Source organism: Terrapene carolina, unplaced genomic scaffold (genome assembly GCF_002925995.2).
Source record: "Terrapene carolina triunguis isolate 2854851 unplaced genomic scaffold, T_m_triunguis-2.0 Scaffold95, whole genome shotgun sequence".
NCBI classification, from domain to species: Eukaryota; Metazoa; Chordata; order Testudines; family Emydidae; genus Terrapene; species Terrapene triunguis.
In genome coordinates, this window is record NW_020664446.1 from 4583110 (window position 1) to 4597500 (window position 14391).

Sequence of the window (14391 nt, forward strand, 5' to 3'; positions counted from 1 at the left end):
CATTTGCATGGCACTTTTGTAGCTGGCATTGCGAGGTATTTACGAACCAGTTATGCTAAACATTCGTATGCCCCTTCATGCTTTGGCCACCATTCCAGAGGACATGCTTTCATGATGATGACACTTGTTTAAAAAAATAATGCGTTAATTAAATTTGTGACTAAACTCCTTGGGGGAGAATTGTATGTCTCCTGCTCTGTTTCACCCACATTCTGCCATATATTTCATGTTATAGCAGTCTCAGATGATGACCCAGCACATGTTCATTTTAAGAACACTTTCACTGCAGATTTGACAAAACGCAAAGAAGGTACCAATGTGAGATTTCTAAAGATAGCTACAGCACTCGACCCAAGGTTTAAGAATCTGAAGTGCCTTCCAAAATCTGAGAGGGATGAGGTGTGGAGCATGCTTTCAGAAGTCTTAAAAGAGCAACACTCCGATGAGGAAACTACAGAACCCAAACCACCAAAAAAGAAAATCAACCTTCTGCTGGTGGCATCTGACTCAGTTAATGAAAATGAACATGCGTTAATCTGCACTGCTTTGGATTGTTATCAATCAGAACCGATCATCAGCATGGATGCATGTCCCCTGGAATGGTGGTTGAAGCATGAGGGGATATATGAGTCTTTAGTGCATCTGGCACATAAATATCTTGCGACGCCGGCCACAACAGTGCCATGAGAACACCTGTTCTCACTTTCAGGAGACATTGTAAACAAGAAGTGGGCAGCATTATCTCCTGCAAATGTAAACAAGCTTGTTCGTCTGAGCGATTGGCTGAACAAGAAGTAGGACTGAGTGGACTTGCAGGCTCTAAAATTTTACATTGTTTTATTTTTGACTGCAGTTATTTTTTGTACATAATTCTACATTTGTAAGTTCAACTTTCATGATAAAGAGACTCCACTACAGTACTTGTATTAGGTGAACTGAAAAATACTATTTCTTTTGTTTTTTTACAGTGCAAATACTTGTAATCAAAAATAAATATAAAGTGAGCACTGTACACTTTGTATTCTGTGTTGTAATTGAAATCAATATATTTGAAAATGTAGAAAACATCCAAAAATATTTAAATAAATGGTATTCTATTATTGTTTAACAGTGCGATTAATTGCAATTATTTTTTTTAATCGCTTGACAACCCTACTAAAATATAATTCAGTTCAACATCTTGGGGACAGGAATCATGCCAATGACTTACACTGACATACTAGACTTTAGAAAGGGGGAATTAATAATAAAAATAAACAATGAGGAAGACAATCAATCAACAACCTTCAAATCAGAAGTGAGGAAATTAAAAATCCTTAAACTCAGCATGGATGTTACGAAGCATTCTATAGTACAGCCACAGAAAATGGGTATACCCCTAAACAAAAAGAGAAGCCAATATAGTTAAATGGTAAGGCTCAAGCAGTTGTTTGAGTCAAACAGGTATCCTTTAGAAAATGGAAACGCAGCCCACATGAAGCCAACAGAAAGAAGCACGAACTACGGTAGGTGAAATGAAAGATGGAAATCAGGAGGGCCGAGAGGGACTTTGACGAGTGAAAGAAATTAAAACAAACGACAAGAAATTCCTTACGTGTTTTTGAAGCTTGCAGGAGCATGATTAAGTAGGCTTGGATTTTTTTAACAGGTAAAAAACTAGCAATATATATTAAGATAAAACTTCAGAGAGGAGGATAAAGTATGGAATTGTGATTGAAAAAGATGCTCAGAGTCAATATTTTAGTTCCATCTCATTGGTAAATAAATGTGGGGCACTGAATTATAAATTTAGAAATCAAGCCAAAGTAGAGACACTAAAAACTTTCATGCCTTTATCAAAGTCATAATTAATAACTATCACTCCTTTGATACTCTCCAAGGAGGTCTGCCAGAGAACGTACATTGTTACAATTTCTCAATCCACTGCCAAAATTTTACATAGCAAACCAATAAAAAACAGTCATACCACTCTTGCATATTTGTATGTTTAAAATCTCTCTCACATGGCTTCCTATCTTATTTCCCCAAAGACATCTGTCTGCACTGACTTATATTCAGCCTATTAGGGCTGGTCTATACTTAGCCGCTAGTTCGGAGGCTGGAAATCGAACTTCCTGGTTCGATTTATCGCGTCTGGTCTGGACGCGATAAATCGAACCAGGAAGTGCTCGCCGTCGACTGCGGTACTCCATCTCAACGAGAGGAGTACCGCGGAGTCGACGGGGAGCCTGCCTGCCACGTGTGGACCGCGTCTGAACCGCGGTAAGTTCGAAGTAAGGTATGTCGAATTCAGCTACGTTATTCACGTAGCTGAATTTGCGTACCTTACTTCGACTTGGGGGGTAAGTGTAGACCAAGCCTTAGTTTTACAATCTGTGTTTTATCATCCATCATGGGAAACTAAAGTAAGACATGATCCATCAGTCTATTGATCTTTATTGGCACATCTGGCCTCTCTCTCTAGGCATCTTTACCAACAGACAGTCAGCTTCAGTTCTGAATACTGTACCAGGAAGATGACAGCTCAACGTTTATGCCCCTTGTGTGCCACACTAGTCAGGGACAGTTTTCAGATTTATTTTTATATTTGAACAATACATTGTATACTCTGCTTCCTTTGTCCAAAACACTTAACTCCCCTCTGCTCCCTTATGGAACTATTTTCATCTATGTCTGAATGCACTCCAGAAGTCACTATGGATTTGGGGCCTTAAGAACGCTACAGAAAGTTATTACATGCTTTCAGTATCCACAAAGATTAGAAACGTCTCATTTTCTACTTGGGTAGAAAGGATCTGACATAGGAAAAAAAATAAAACCAAAAAACCAAACATACATACAGCGGGTCTAACTTCCCCTCCAGAATGACAGCACTTGCACAGAAAAGCCAAGGAGCTTAGAAGCATCTAAAGAGTGCAAGATCTGTCTTGCCACAACATTATTCAAAAATGGAAGACTGGATACCAGTTGATATTTGACCAGATCAACGTCAAGCGATGGTTTCTTATGAAAAGGCTACACTAATGCTTCCTTCAAAGCAATAAAGCAGACTGCCATTTGTCTACCAACAATGGACCTCATACTTTCCCGCTGGCCTTCATCAGACAGAAAGGGAATATATTCGAGCACAGGCATGGCGCAACATTCTCCGATACCTTGGTAAATGACATTGGCTAAAATAGGAGAGAAGACTTAGCACCTGACCTTGTTCTGTCTTGTTCTGAGGATGCAGAGAGCCCGCCCCAAATGTAATTAATATTTCCACAAAATCACAAGACGTTTCCTCCCAACGGGAGTATTCAGACCAGCCACCAAGCAAGGCTTATCCTACGTACAACATGAAGCAAAAATGCTGTCTGAAAACTGCAGATGTTCTAGTGAAGGGAGTGAACCATTTCTTTCTCTCCCACTCATCCACAGTATTAGAATTAAACACCTTTATGCCCCAAGCAATCAACCTCAGGCTCACTTTCCTTATGTTTTAACTACATTTTCATTTCACGAAACAGGAGTGTATCACCCCTAGCCAATCTGTGTCATTTTCAAAGGCTTACTATCATTGCCTCCATTTCAAAATTGCCCTCCTGGTTTTCCAAAGTTCTCCACAGACTCAGTTTACATCTATTGGCTTAGAAATTGCTTCCAAAGCTCTAGTCTTGGTCTTCCCTTGCTCTCTTCTCCATGATTTTCCGCACTCAGGTGCATGTGCATGTTGCAAAAGGGTGTGTTAGACTTTTAATTAAGGTACCCCATTTATCTGGAGCTCTTCACCTTCATCTCCAAGCCATCAAGTCAAGTCTTATTTTAACACCCTTTTTCTGTTTAACTGAAAATGGACTCTCTAGGATATTTTGTAATGCTGCGTAAGTGGGACAGAGCATGGTTTGACAGCTAAAGGAAAGGACAGAGTCAGGACTCAAATTTCAGTTCCCAAAACTGCTGTTAACTTGGTGTGTTATACTGAACAAGTCACTTCATCACCTGTGCATCAACTTTTGCATCTTTAAAAATGAGGATACCAAGATGAATCTTTGTCAAATCATGGAGAAATTCTGAAGACAGCAGCATTATTTTAGATAAAGGTATGGAACGGGATCTTTATATGGTGTCAAAAAAGCAGCTGGAGAAGCTGAGGCACAAAGGTGAAGTGACTTGCTGAATATCAGAGAGAGAGCAGCAGAACTGGGAATAGAACCCAAGAGTACGGACCTCCAGTCCTTTTGAAAGTTTAACTCTAGAGCTCAGTGGTTTGAGCATTGGCCTGCTAAACCCAGGGTTGTGAGTTCAATCCGTGAGGGGGCCACTTAGGGATCTGGGGCAAAATCAGTACTTGGTCCTGCTAGTGAAGGCAGGGGGCTGGACTCGATGACCTTTCCAGGTCCCTTCCAGCTCTAGGAGATAGGATATCTCCATTAATGAATTAATTTTTTAATTTCTGATTTTGTTTAATTACTTTTCTAAGTGAAGCGGTGTTTGTGCTCTGAAAGAGAAGAATTACTTAAAAAAAAGTCACATCACCAGCACTTAAAAAAAACAACAGAAAACCCCACAACCCTGTGAATATAATTCATTAAGACAAAAGCAAGAACATCATGTTGCTGTAGTGACAGCTTAGTGAGTTTCCATAAAATGACACCAAATTAAGGTTCCCAGAGACTCCTAAGCCCAAGGCTACAAAGTCATAAGGTATCGTCCCTGGTACAAATTTCTGCCGGTCAGATGGTTACTGCAGCTGCCCTTACTGAAGGATCCATAGAACAGCAAGGAGGGACTAAATGAACAAGTGCATAGCCACACCACTTCATTATATTGCAGTTACAATATGTTGGATACATGGCAGCATCTCAAGTAAATGTAGGCAAATATTTGAATGCAAGAGATTACAGTCGTGAGCAGTGAACACGTGGTATTTTCCTCACGTGTATCGGAACAGAACGGCAGAAACAAATACAGTAACTCCTCACTTAACGTTGTCCAGTTAACATTGTTTCGTTGCTCATCAATTAGAGAACATGCTCGTTTAAAGTTGTGCAATGCTCCCTTATAACGTTGTTTGGCAGCCGCCTGCTTTGTCCACTGCTTGCAGAAAGAGCAGCCCGTTGGAGCTAGCTGGTGGGGGCTTGGAACCAGGGTGGACCAGCAGCTCCCCAGCAGCTCCCCTAAGTTCCCTGTGCGGCAGCCGGCCCAGCAGGCTATCAATTGCCGGGCAGTTCAGCTGTCCCTCCCCACACTGCCATGTGCTGCTCCTGCACTCTGCCTTGGAGCTGCTCCTGGGAGCCTCCTGCTTGCTGTGTGGGGGAAGGGGTTTTAATGTCAGTGTGTCCCCCTCCCCCTGCTCCCCGCTCTCCACAGAGCGGGGGCGGGGGGGACGGGACACACGACAAGGCTCAGGATGGAGGGAGCTTGCTGGCAGCAGCTGCTGTCTCAACTTGCTGATCTACTTAAAAAGGCAGTGTACTTAGAGTGGGGTCAGAGTACTTAAAGGGGCAATGCTTGCGTCTCTCACACACGGTGTGTGTCTGTCTCTCCCTCCCTCCCTCCCTCTCTCACGCGCGCACACACACACACGGTGTGTGTCTCTTTCTGCCATGCGGTGTCTCCTCCCTCCATTCCTGCTGCCTTGTAGAGTGTGAGGCTACATTAACAACAATTGTTAACCCTTGAGTGCTTAGCCGAGTGCTAGTTCATCATTTAGCAGTTAGGCATTCCCTGGGAAATATCCCACCCTCTTCCACCCTCTGACTTCACCTCCTCAACCAAGCTTCACAATCATCATTGCTATGTGCAGTATCACATTGTTTGTTTAAAACTTATACTATGTATATGTGTATACACACACACACACAAAATATAGTCTTTTGTCTGGCGAAAAAAATTTCCCTGGAACCTAACCCCATCGATTTACATTAATTCGTATGGGGAAATTGGATTTGCTTAACATCGTTTTGCTTAAAGTAGCATTTTTCAGGAACATGACTACAACATTAAGCGAGGCGTTACTGTACACTAAAACGCTCAGAGAACGACAAGCCCTTCAATGAAACACAAGTAACGCTTCCACAGTGCAAAGAGGCTTGAGTTAGAGCCAGAGCAACGCACCTGCCCCTCACAGTATGGAAAAACTGGCCATTGTGCTGTTTAGCTCGTTATACCCCTATATAGATTTTTTTCTAAATCCCTTGGCAAGGTGTTTTTTGGCTGCTCTTAGAAGAAAATATTCCTATAGCCAGACTGTCATTTCAAAGATCCAGGGGTCACCATGCCAGTAAGCAAACAGTGCAATCATCCTACATTTTCACAGCAGGAGAGCAGCATAAGAAGACTTTCAAAGCTCTTACAATGCACTCGTCAACATTAATTGACAGTTGGCTGCATAAAACGTTAAGTCTCTGGCTTCCTTACAGGAGAACAGAATGAACACATCCCTCTTGCTCCTGATAGCAGGATGGGGAAGTTGTTTACATTACTAAAGGTGGATGACCAAGGATAGAATCTGATTTCACAGCGTATCTTTCACACTTAGGCACACACAATTTTAGCACTGTCTGAGAATGGGTATCAGCATCAGCTCCCTGTAGTGCCATGCTTCAAATGATGTTGAACTCTGTTGTCCTGTCTGTGTGAACAGGGCCAACCCAGTTCAACTCATATTTCAAGAGAGTTTGGCCATTCTAACTCATCTCAGACCATTATAATAAGTGCTGAGCACACTTCATTAGAAATAAGCATTCATCTCTACTGACCCACCGGAGTTAAAGTGGGAAGCTGTGTTTGATACGGGTTCTCAGACAATGAGGTAACACAACCCTAGATATCCCAAAGCAATCAGTTAATGCTAGAGCAGCAGGCATACGGACAAACAAATGTTAGGCACTCAAATAGCTCACACAGCTAGCAGACTCCGTGGCACACCACGCAAAGATGTTTTTTGTCAGCCCTTTCAAGTGCTTTAGTTATTGCACAGCGGCTGTAGGAGTCCAGTTGATAAACAGTTAGCTCACACTGTATACAGAAATCAGCGTATTCACTAGGGAAATTCCACTAACTCTGGGGTGAAACACGGCATCTATTTTACAACGGATAACACAGTTAGAACACAGTTTTGGAGACAGGAAATGGAAAAACAACATATTAAACTCTAAAAGAAGAATTTTAGATTGGCAGAATTAGAAACAAGTCTGTAAAACAGCAGCGGCCTGATTTTCAAAGCTGAGCACCCGCATCTTCCATTGGAGCTGTGGGTGCCCAGCACTTCAGAATATTGGGACCCAAATATGATACCTTTTAAAATAAATAACAAAAAATAAAAAAAAAAGTACCATCCATTTCTGAATTGAATTGTGGCTTCTCTCTGACTTCGCATCTAAGAAAAATGTTATTTACTTAGGATTCCCAAAGAGCACTATCTATAATGGGAAGCTACATACATTCTTACCGAGAGGAAACCAGTAAATGTAACTAGGTTGTTTCTGCAGGATGATGAATAATTTATATCCAATTTGCACTGTCACCACGGGACAGCAAGCAGCGTGAATAAAGACTCAGTGCTGGGAAAAACAGTCACGCTTTATTGCCTTAAAAAGGGGAAAAACAGATATCTGAGACAAACAAACAGAACTCCAAGACCATCACTTAATTTCTGCTATTTGCCTATTCTCGTCAACAGCAGCTGGATTTTCCAGTTACCTGTCATCAGCTGGATGGATCATTTATGCATTATGTAACTCCTCAGCCTTCTCAGCTGAACAGTAGCTGGAATCATTTCCTAAAAGTTGCATGGGGTTTTAGCTGTGTGAGTCTCACTGAAATCAATGAGAACTGGGTGTTTAAATCCTTGTGCACCACTTTTGAGTGTTCCTCTATTACAGACACAATATCTTTTATTCCACCCCACCCCTCCAAAATCACCATCTTCCCTCATCACCCTCTAATCTTCTTGAACCTCCTTCAACATTCAGTTCAGCCTTGCTGTGTTCACCTAAATCCGACTCCTGCCTGTATCTCTGCTCTCATATCCTCCTACGGTCCCTTCTACCTCCCTCTGTGCCTTTTGTTTGCAATGCCGTTGGGCTTTTATTGAATGTACTCCACCTACGGTCAAGCACCATGTATAATTCAAGTGGGAATATAATCAGAAAATTTAAAAAACGCTGCCACTGAGTGGGGACAGTTAAATCTTGTATGATCCCCTGGTACTGAATCACAGCTTTTAGGGGTTTGCTTACTGGATTAGATGAATACTATGGCTCTGCCTCTGGCCTCTAAGGGCATGTCTACACCAGTGGTCTCCAAACTTTTGACGCTTAAGATCACTTTTTGAATTTAAGGGCAACCCCGTATCTACCCCGCCCCTTCCCCGAGGCCCCGCCCCTTCCCCAAAGCCCTGCCCTGCTCACTCCATGCCCCCCTCTCTCCGTCACTTGCTCTCTCCGACCCTCACTCACTTTCACTGGGCTGGGGCAGGGGGTTGGGGTTCGGGAGGGGGTGCAGGCTCTGGGCTGGGGCTGAGGGGTTTGCAGTGTGGGAGGGGGCTCTGGGTTGAGCCTGAGGCAGGGGGTTGGGGTGCAGGAGGGGGCTCAGGGCTGGGGTACAGCCTCCTGCCGGGCGGCACTTACCTTGGTCGGCGCCTGCTGGGGCCCCACGCCGCTCCTGGAAGGGGCTTACACGCCCCTCAGGGCAGGGGGCACGTGGCTCTGTGCGCTGCCCCTCTCTGCAGGCACTGCCCCCAAAGCTCCCATTGGCCACAGTTCCCCGTTGCCGGCCAATGGGAGCTACAGGGGCAGTGCTTGCAGGCAGAAGCAGCACGCAGAGACCCCTGCTCCCGCCCCATCCTGGGGCCGCGCTGGCCACTTCCGGGAGCAGCATGGGGCCGTGGCAGGCAGGGAGCCTGTCTTAGCAGCAGGCAGCTCTGCTGCGCCACCGCACCTGGAGATCGCGATCGACTGGGAGAGTCCCCAGGTTTGGTGACCACTAGTCTACACAGTATCTGACAGCAAGCCTCTCAGCCTGGGTTGACAGATTTGCATTAGAGAGGCTTGCACTAGCGCGCTAACAAACAGCTGTATTGACGTTGCTTTGATGTTGCGCAGGCTTGAGAGCCAAAGCGTCAGCCTAAGAGGCAATGTCTACACAGTTATTTTTAGCATGCTAGTGAGAGCCCCGCTAACAAAAGACTGTAGACCCAGGCTGGGAGGCTCACTTCCAGATGCAGCGTAGACATACCCTACGCGCCAGCCGTGTTTGCCGGACACGTACTGCAATGATCAGGGTGAACCAGCAGCCGTGGAATACATCACTCACTTGAAATATTAAGAAAAAAAAGTCTTGACCCTAACGTGGGCTGAATGCCTCTCTTGTAACCGACCTGACAAGCCGGGTCGAGATCCATTTTTCTTCGCAGGAATTTTTCCACATGGCCGATGGTTGCTTCTCCTGAAACTCGCACAAACTTCTTTTCCAATGGCTGCAGAAAGAGCAGATGGTAAGCGACTTAAAAATGCTGAGTGTTCCCACCCAGGGTTCTCTACAGAAGATTCCTCCAGCCCCTGCTCAAAGGCCCCACACACTACAGCTGAGGATGGCTGAATTAGACTCAGACTTTTAGGCCAGAAGGGACCATCATGATCACGTAGTCTGACCTCCTGCACATTGCAGGCCACAGAACCTCACCCATCCACTCCATTAACAGACCCCTAACCTTGGACTGAGTTCCTCTCTGCCCTGTTTCTAGATCACTTTGGGATGAAAGGCACTATACACAAATTAATAAATAGATTCCCGGGGTCCAATCCTGCTCCTATCTAAATCAATGGCAAAAACCCACACGGACGTCAACGAGAGCAAGACGGAGTTCCAAGTTTGCGTGCCAATTTCCTTTTTAACTACCAGGCAGCACAGATGCTGTACATAATTTTCTACAGCACAGACATTAAATTGCTATCATGCAGTATATTAAATACCTCTTTTAATCTATGAGCAAAGGAGTTGCCTGCCACTGGCACAAGAGGAAGTTTTAAAAAATGGGGGTCATGCCAATGAGCTCAGGACACACTTCAGAGCTACACTGAGAAAATAAAACCCTCTGGTATTTCCCAGCCCACACAGCCTAATTTTTTTTTTTTTTAGCCTCTTATAAGTGATGTTTCAGTTCTGCTGTGGCTAGATTAGCACTTTCTGAATCCCAGAATCATTTTCAACATAATGTGTCACAGCGGGGAATACAATGGCTAGACTGGTTGGGAGGCTTTTACTGTCATTTCCAAGTATTTCCATGGGGAGGACTGTAACAACATGACGTTTATTATGCCATTCTTCAAGATTTTTTTTTTTTTTTTTTAAAGGATTTTTTCCCCACAGATAAAATGCTAAACAGCTGCCTGATGATTTGGGTGGGTACAAAGAAGAGACACAAAGACAGAACAGACTGCAGCGCTCAGCATGATAAATGGATTTCCCTTTGTCCTAATTAATTGGATTTTTTACATTAAATTATGGACGGCTGTGATTTACTAGCCAAGCCATATTCCCAATACAAAGAGTACAATGAACAGGAAGGGCCAAGCTACTCTGACTTAAGTCACAGACACAAATATTTATTCCACCTGTAATAATATAGCTAGCATGTTCAAACAACAACGCCTAGAAGTCAGAAACCGAGTCAGAACTTCTTTGCTGGCCCATGCTATTGTAGCTTGGTGTACAGTACGAATGGGAGCATTGTTTATAGAACAAACAAAACATGTTAAAAAAAGTCCCCTGCCTGGTGGAGCTCACAATCTAACTCAGATATACAGGAGAATAATGCAGCAGGAAGGTGATTAGGGGACAATGCTGATAGGGAATCCAGGTAGAGAGATTTCATAAAAAATGGGTCTGAAGGAGAGATTTGAACATGGAGATTTAGCTTGGCTGGAAGAAGCAGAAAAGCATGAAGCCAAGAGTGAGAAAGGAGGTAGTGCGGGGAGCGGAATAAGAGCATGGGGGTGGGGGAGGGAAGAGGAGGAAACGAAAGCAGAGAAGTAAATGGGGGCCTATTAATGACATAGCAAGGAAGTGGAAAGTGATGTAGAAAAACAACCAGTAAAGGTATTCAAGGGAGTTGAAGGTGATTCTTTGAGATCATTCAGGGCCCAATTCTGCCACCTTCATCCAGGTTAGTATCTTAGTCTGTTAACAGTCCAACTGGAACCAGTGGGACTACTTGTGAAATACAGCGCACGGTGAATAAAAGCTGGCAGAACCTGGAACTCAGTGTTTGTAGAAGACTTCTGAATTAAAGCTGAGTTTCAGTCAGAAAGTTACTGGAACCCCGTATTTATGGCTTAAAAAGGGGTCGGATCAGATTACAAAAAAAAAAAAAAAATCAATTTCCTTACCTATGTCACAAACACCACCTTAGATTATTAAAACAGAAAGTGTTTTAAAAATCAAAACCTATTATTGCCTATGCAATTTATTTTTGCAGTTTCTCTCAGCTCAAACAAGTTCTCATGGACCAGTTCAGGTGTTGTAAGATAATGTTTCATGAAACCTAACCTTTGGGTCAAATTTGATTTGACTCCTAATTTCCCACCCCCAATTTCAATACTAAAGAAATACAAACTGTACTGTCCCCAAAGGGAAAAATCATGACACTGACATAACTATTTGGCTCTGAAACTACACATCAGGAGGTTAAGTGACAGACGTAGCTGAGGTTTGCATAATCTCTGAATACCTAAGTAATGTATGTTGTTGATATGTATTAATAATATAAAATGCATTTAACTCTAGTGGGAGTTAATCTGTATTCAGTGCCTACAGCTGAACAGCTTCCTCTGAAGCCATTATATCAACTAAGAGGTGCCATCTGCATAGCTTAGAAACATAGAATGAAAATGAGGGGAAACTCCTTATGGAAGGTGCTCACTGTGCATGCACATCAGCCTCAGTAAATGTTTTTTATTTCCCTCTAATGTTTTAGACTTTTTAGTGCCCCTTACAAATGTTTTTATTATAGGGAACAAATATACATCTCATATGGACATTTTTCAGTACTGGAGATTTTTTTTCTGTGCCATTAAAATGGCTGAATTGCTTTAAACTAAATGTGTAAGCTAATGTTACATCTACCGTGAAACCATGTACACCTCTTCAAATCCAGAAGGCTGAGCAAAGAATTGATGGGGAGATGGGATCAATCGAAGGCAAAGAGAATGAGGGTGAAACAGAGGTAAGGGGCAGAAACAATGCAGGAGACAAAAAAGGAGGAGAAAAACCACCTGAGGCGGAGAGAACAATGTAGAGAAAGCAACTTGGCTGGAGATGTTTTCAGGAAGGCAGCCTTCTCTCTGCCGATTACTTTCTCATTCACAAAATCTACATTCACAATTCAATTGTAGGCTCAGCTAAGCTCTTTGGGACAGGGACAATCTCATTTCAGTGTTGGTAGAGTGCCCAGCACAGTGGGGCCCTGTTCTCCGTTGGTGATTAAGCTCTATCATAATGATTAATAAATCATAACAAAGGTGAGTAGTTGCACCTGCGTTGCACCTATTCAGATTTGTGCCTGCAGTCTGGACAGGAATCAACCCAGCTAAAAATAAAGATGAGGCAAAGGAGAAAGGATGGGAAAGAATTAAGACAATTTATATGTAATATGTTAGTAAAATGCTGTTTGCTCCCATTCTTAAATATTAAGATTGCATATCTCAATGCTAAACGTACCCATGTTTAATTTCTCTTTTACAATCTGCTACTCTGTGTTGTTCCACAGCCTTTTATTCCTAACATCCTGCTGCCATAAAAGGTAAAATGTAATATGTGACTACATAATATAAAGTTTTATCTATTGCTTGTCTTGAATAGAGCCTGTTTCCAAGGTATTTATTCACATACTGAAATTATACACTTTGCACATCCTTAATTACAGCCTGCCAAATTATGGAGAAGGCAGCAAGAGATGGGCAGTTTCACATCGTGACACTACACTGATTTGGCACAGTAGGAACAAGTTTTCGTTCACTCTACATTGCAATACTGCAGAGCTGTATTTCTTTTCCAATTTAGTAACCTCCATTCACAGAAGAGATGAATGTCTTTAACAGAGAGATCAAGGTGAGAGTGAACTAGCAACTGACCAGGGAAGTCTATTTAGCTGCCTAGCAAATATGCACAAGTATTTTTTTTGTGCCTTCCATCTTCCTCCTGCGGTTATACATTAGAATTCAAGACTACTACCTCTTGGTTGATAAGTACACAAACACACATTATAAACTACCTCTTCCAGAACAAATCAGAGATTTAAAAGCAAAACAAACCCCCCAAAAAATGCAACATTCTGGGCACGACTACTCCCTTGGGCAGAATTCCAACTAAAGGCACAGACAATGAGGGCACTCGTCCCCCAGAGACAGAGCCTGAAGCAACAAGCAAGACTAGTCAGTTTTATTATGTTCCATTCTCCCATACTAAAATATTATTTTCCTGCCTTTGTAGTCTCTCTTCTTGCCACACCCTGTGACATTATGCAATGATGGATTTTAAAGTACAATGTAGCCCAATATCACTTTATACTCCACTGGGTAAACTCCAGATTGTGTGTCCAGGTGTACTTCTAGTGCAAGGCAAACCCGGATGAGCTAAATTAAATTAGGATTAAAGTTATACAAATTTCCCAAATGAAATGTATAGGAAAATAAATTCAAGTCACATCCATACCTTAAAATTCCCTGCGCCTTCATTAGCTCTGAAAGACAAGAGAAAAGTTAACAATCAATAATATCTCTAAGCGACATGGTTATTAGCAACCTCCAGTTACTATAATCAATAAGCCACAATCATACCACACAGTTTTGGTGCATTAAATACCCTTAAAAAAAAAAAAACACACCAAAAAAACACAACCAAGGTATTTCCTTTTAATTGAATTCCTAATGATAAATGAAATACAAATAGATCGCATTTATATAGTTGTTCCTTTTTCTCCCCTATTGCATTCCTGTCAAATAAACCCTTTATATCTTTTTCATATTTAAATCTGCCACTCTGAAGTGAAAAGAAAACAAATAAGCCGGAATAACAGACACAAATCTCATATATACTGTAAACTATCAGATATAACACTAACTTTCTTAGAAGTGGTCTGGAACAAAAAAATAGCATGGATAACTAGAAAAATAAAAATGTCTTCCAAAGGTTACAAACATTGCTGTCTAGGTATTTATACTGTGCTTATCACTGGTATCTAAGCTCCTAACAGACAGTGCTCAATAGTACTGACAGAGCACCTCATACTATTGTAGAGATCTCTGGGCCTAAACATTGACCTTTCAGAGTACGTTACTCCGAGGGGAATTCTGCGCCAAAAAAATAAAAAATTTGTTGCCAAAAAATTAAAAATTCTGTGCACAA

The 14391-nt window shown here is 42.3% G+C and overlaps 1 protein-coding gene across 1 annotated transcript in view; it reads right to left on the bottom strand.

The window, feature by feature from the left end:
- Positions 1 to 14391, bottom strand: part of PCGF6 (polycomb group ring finger 6) — a 47365-nt gene that overhangs the window by 12873 nt on the left and 20101 nt on the right. Inside the window, exons 6-7 of the mRNA XM_026651048.2 lie at positions 13699 to 13726; positions 9365 to 9463 (exon numbers count right to left, since the gene is read on the bottom strand). Of these exons, the coding sequence (XP_026506833.1) occupies positions 9365 to 9463; positions 13699 to 13726 (127 nt within the window). The remainder of the gene's footprint in view (positions 1 to 9364; positions 9464 to 13698; positions 13727 to 14391) is intronic.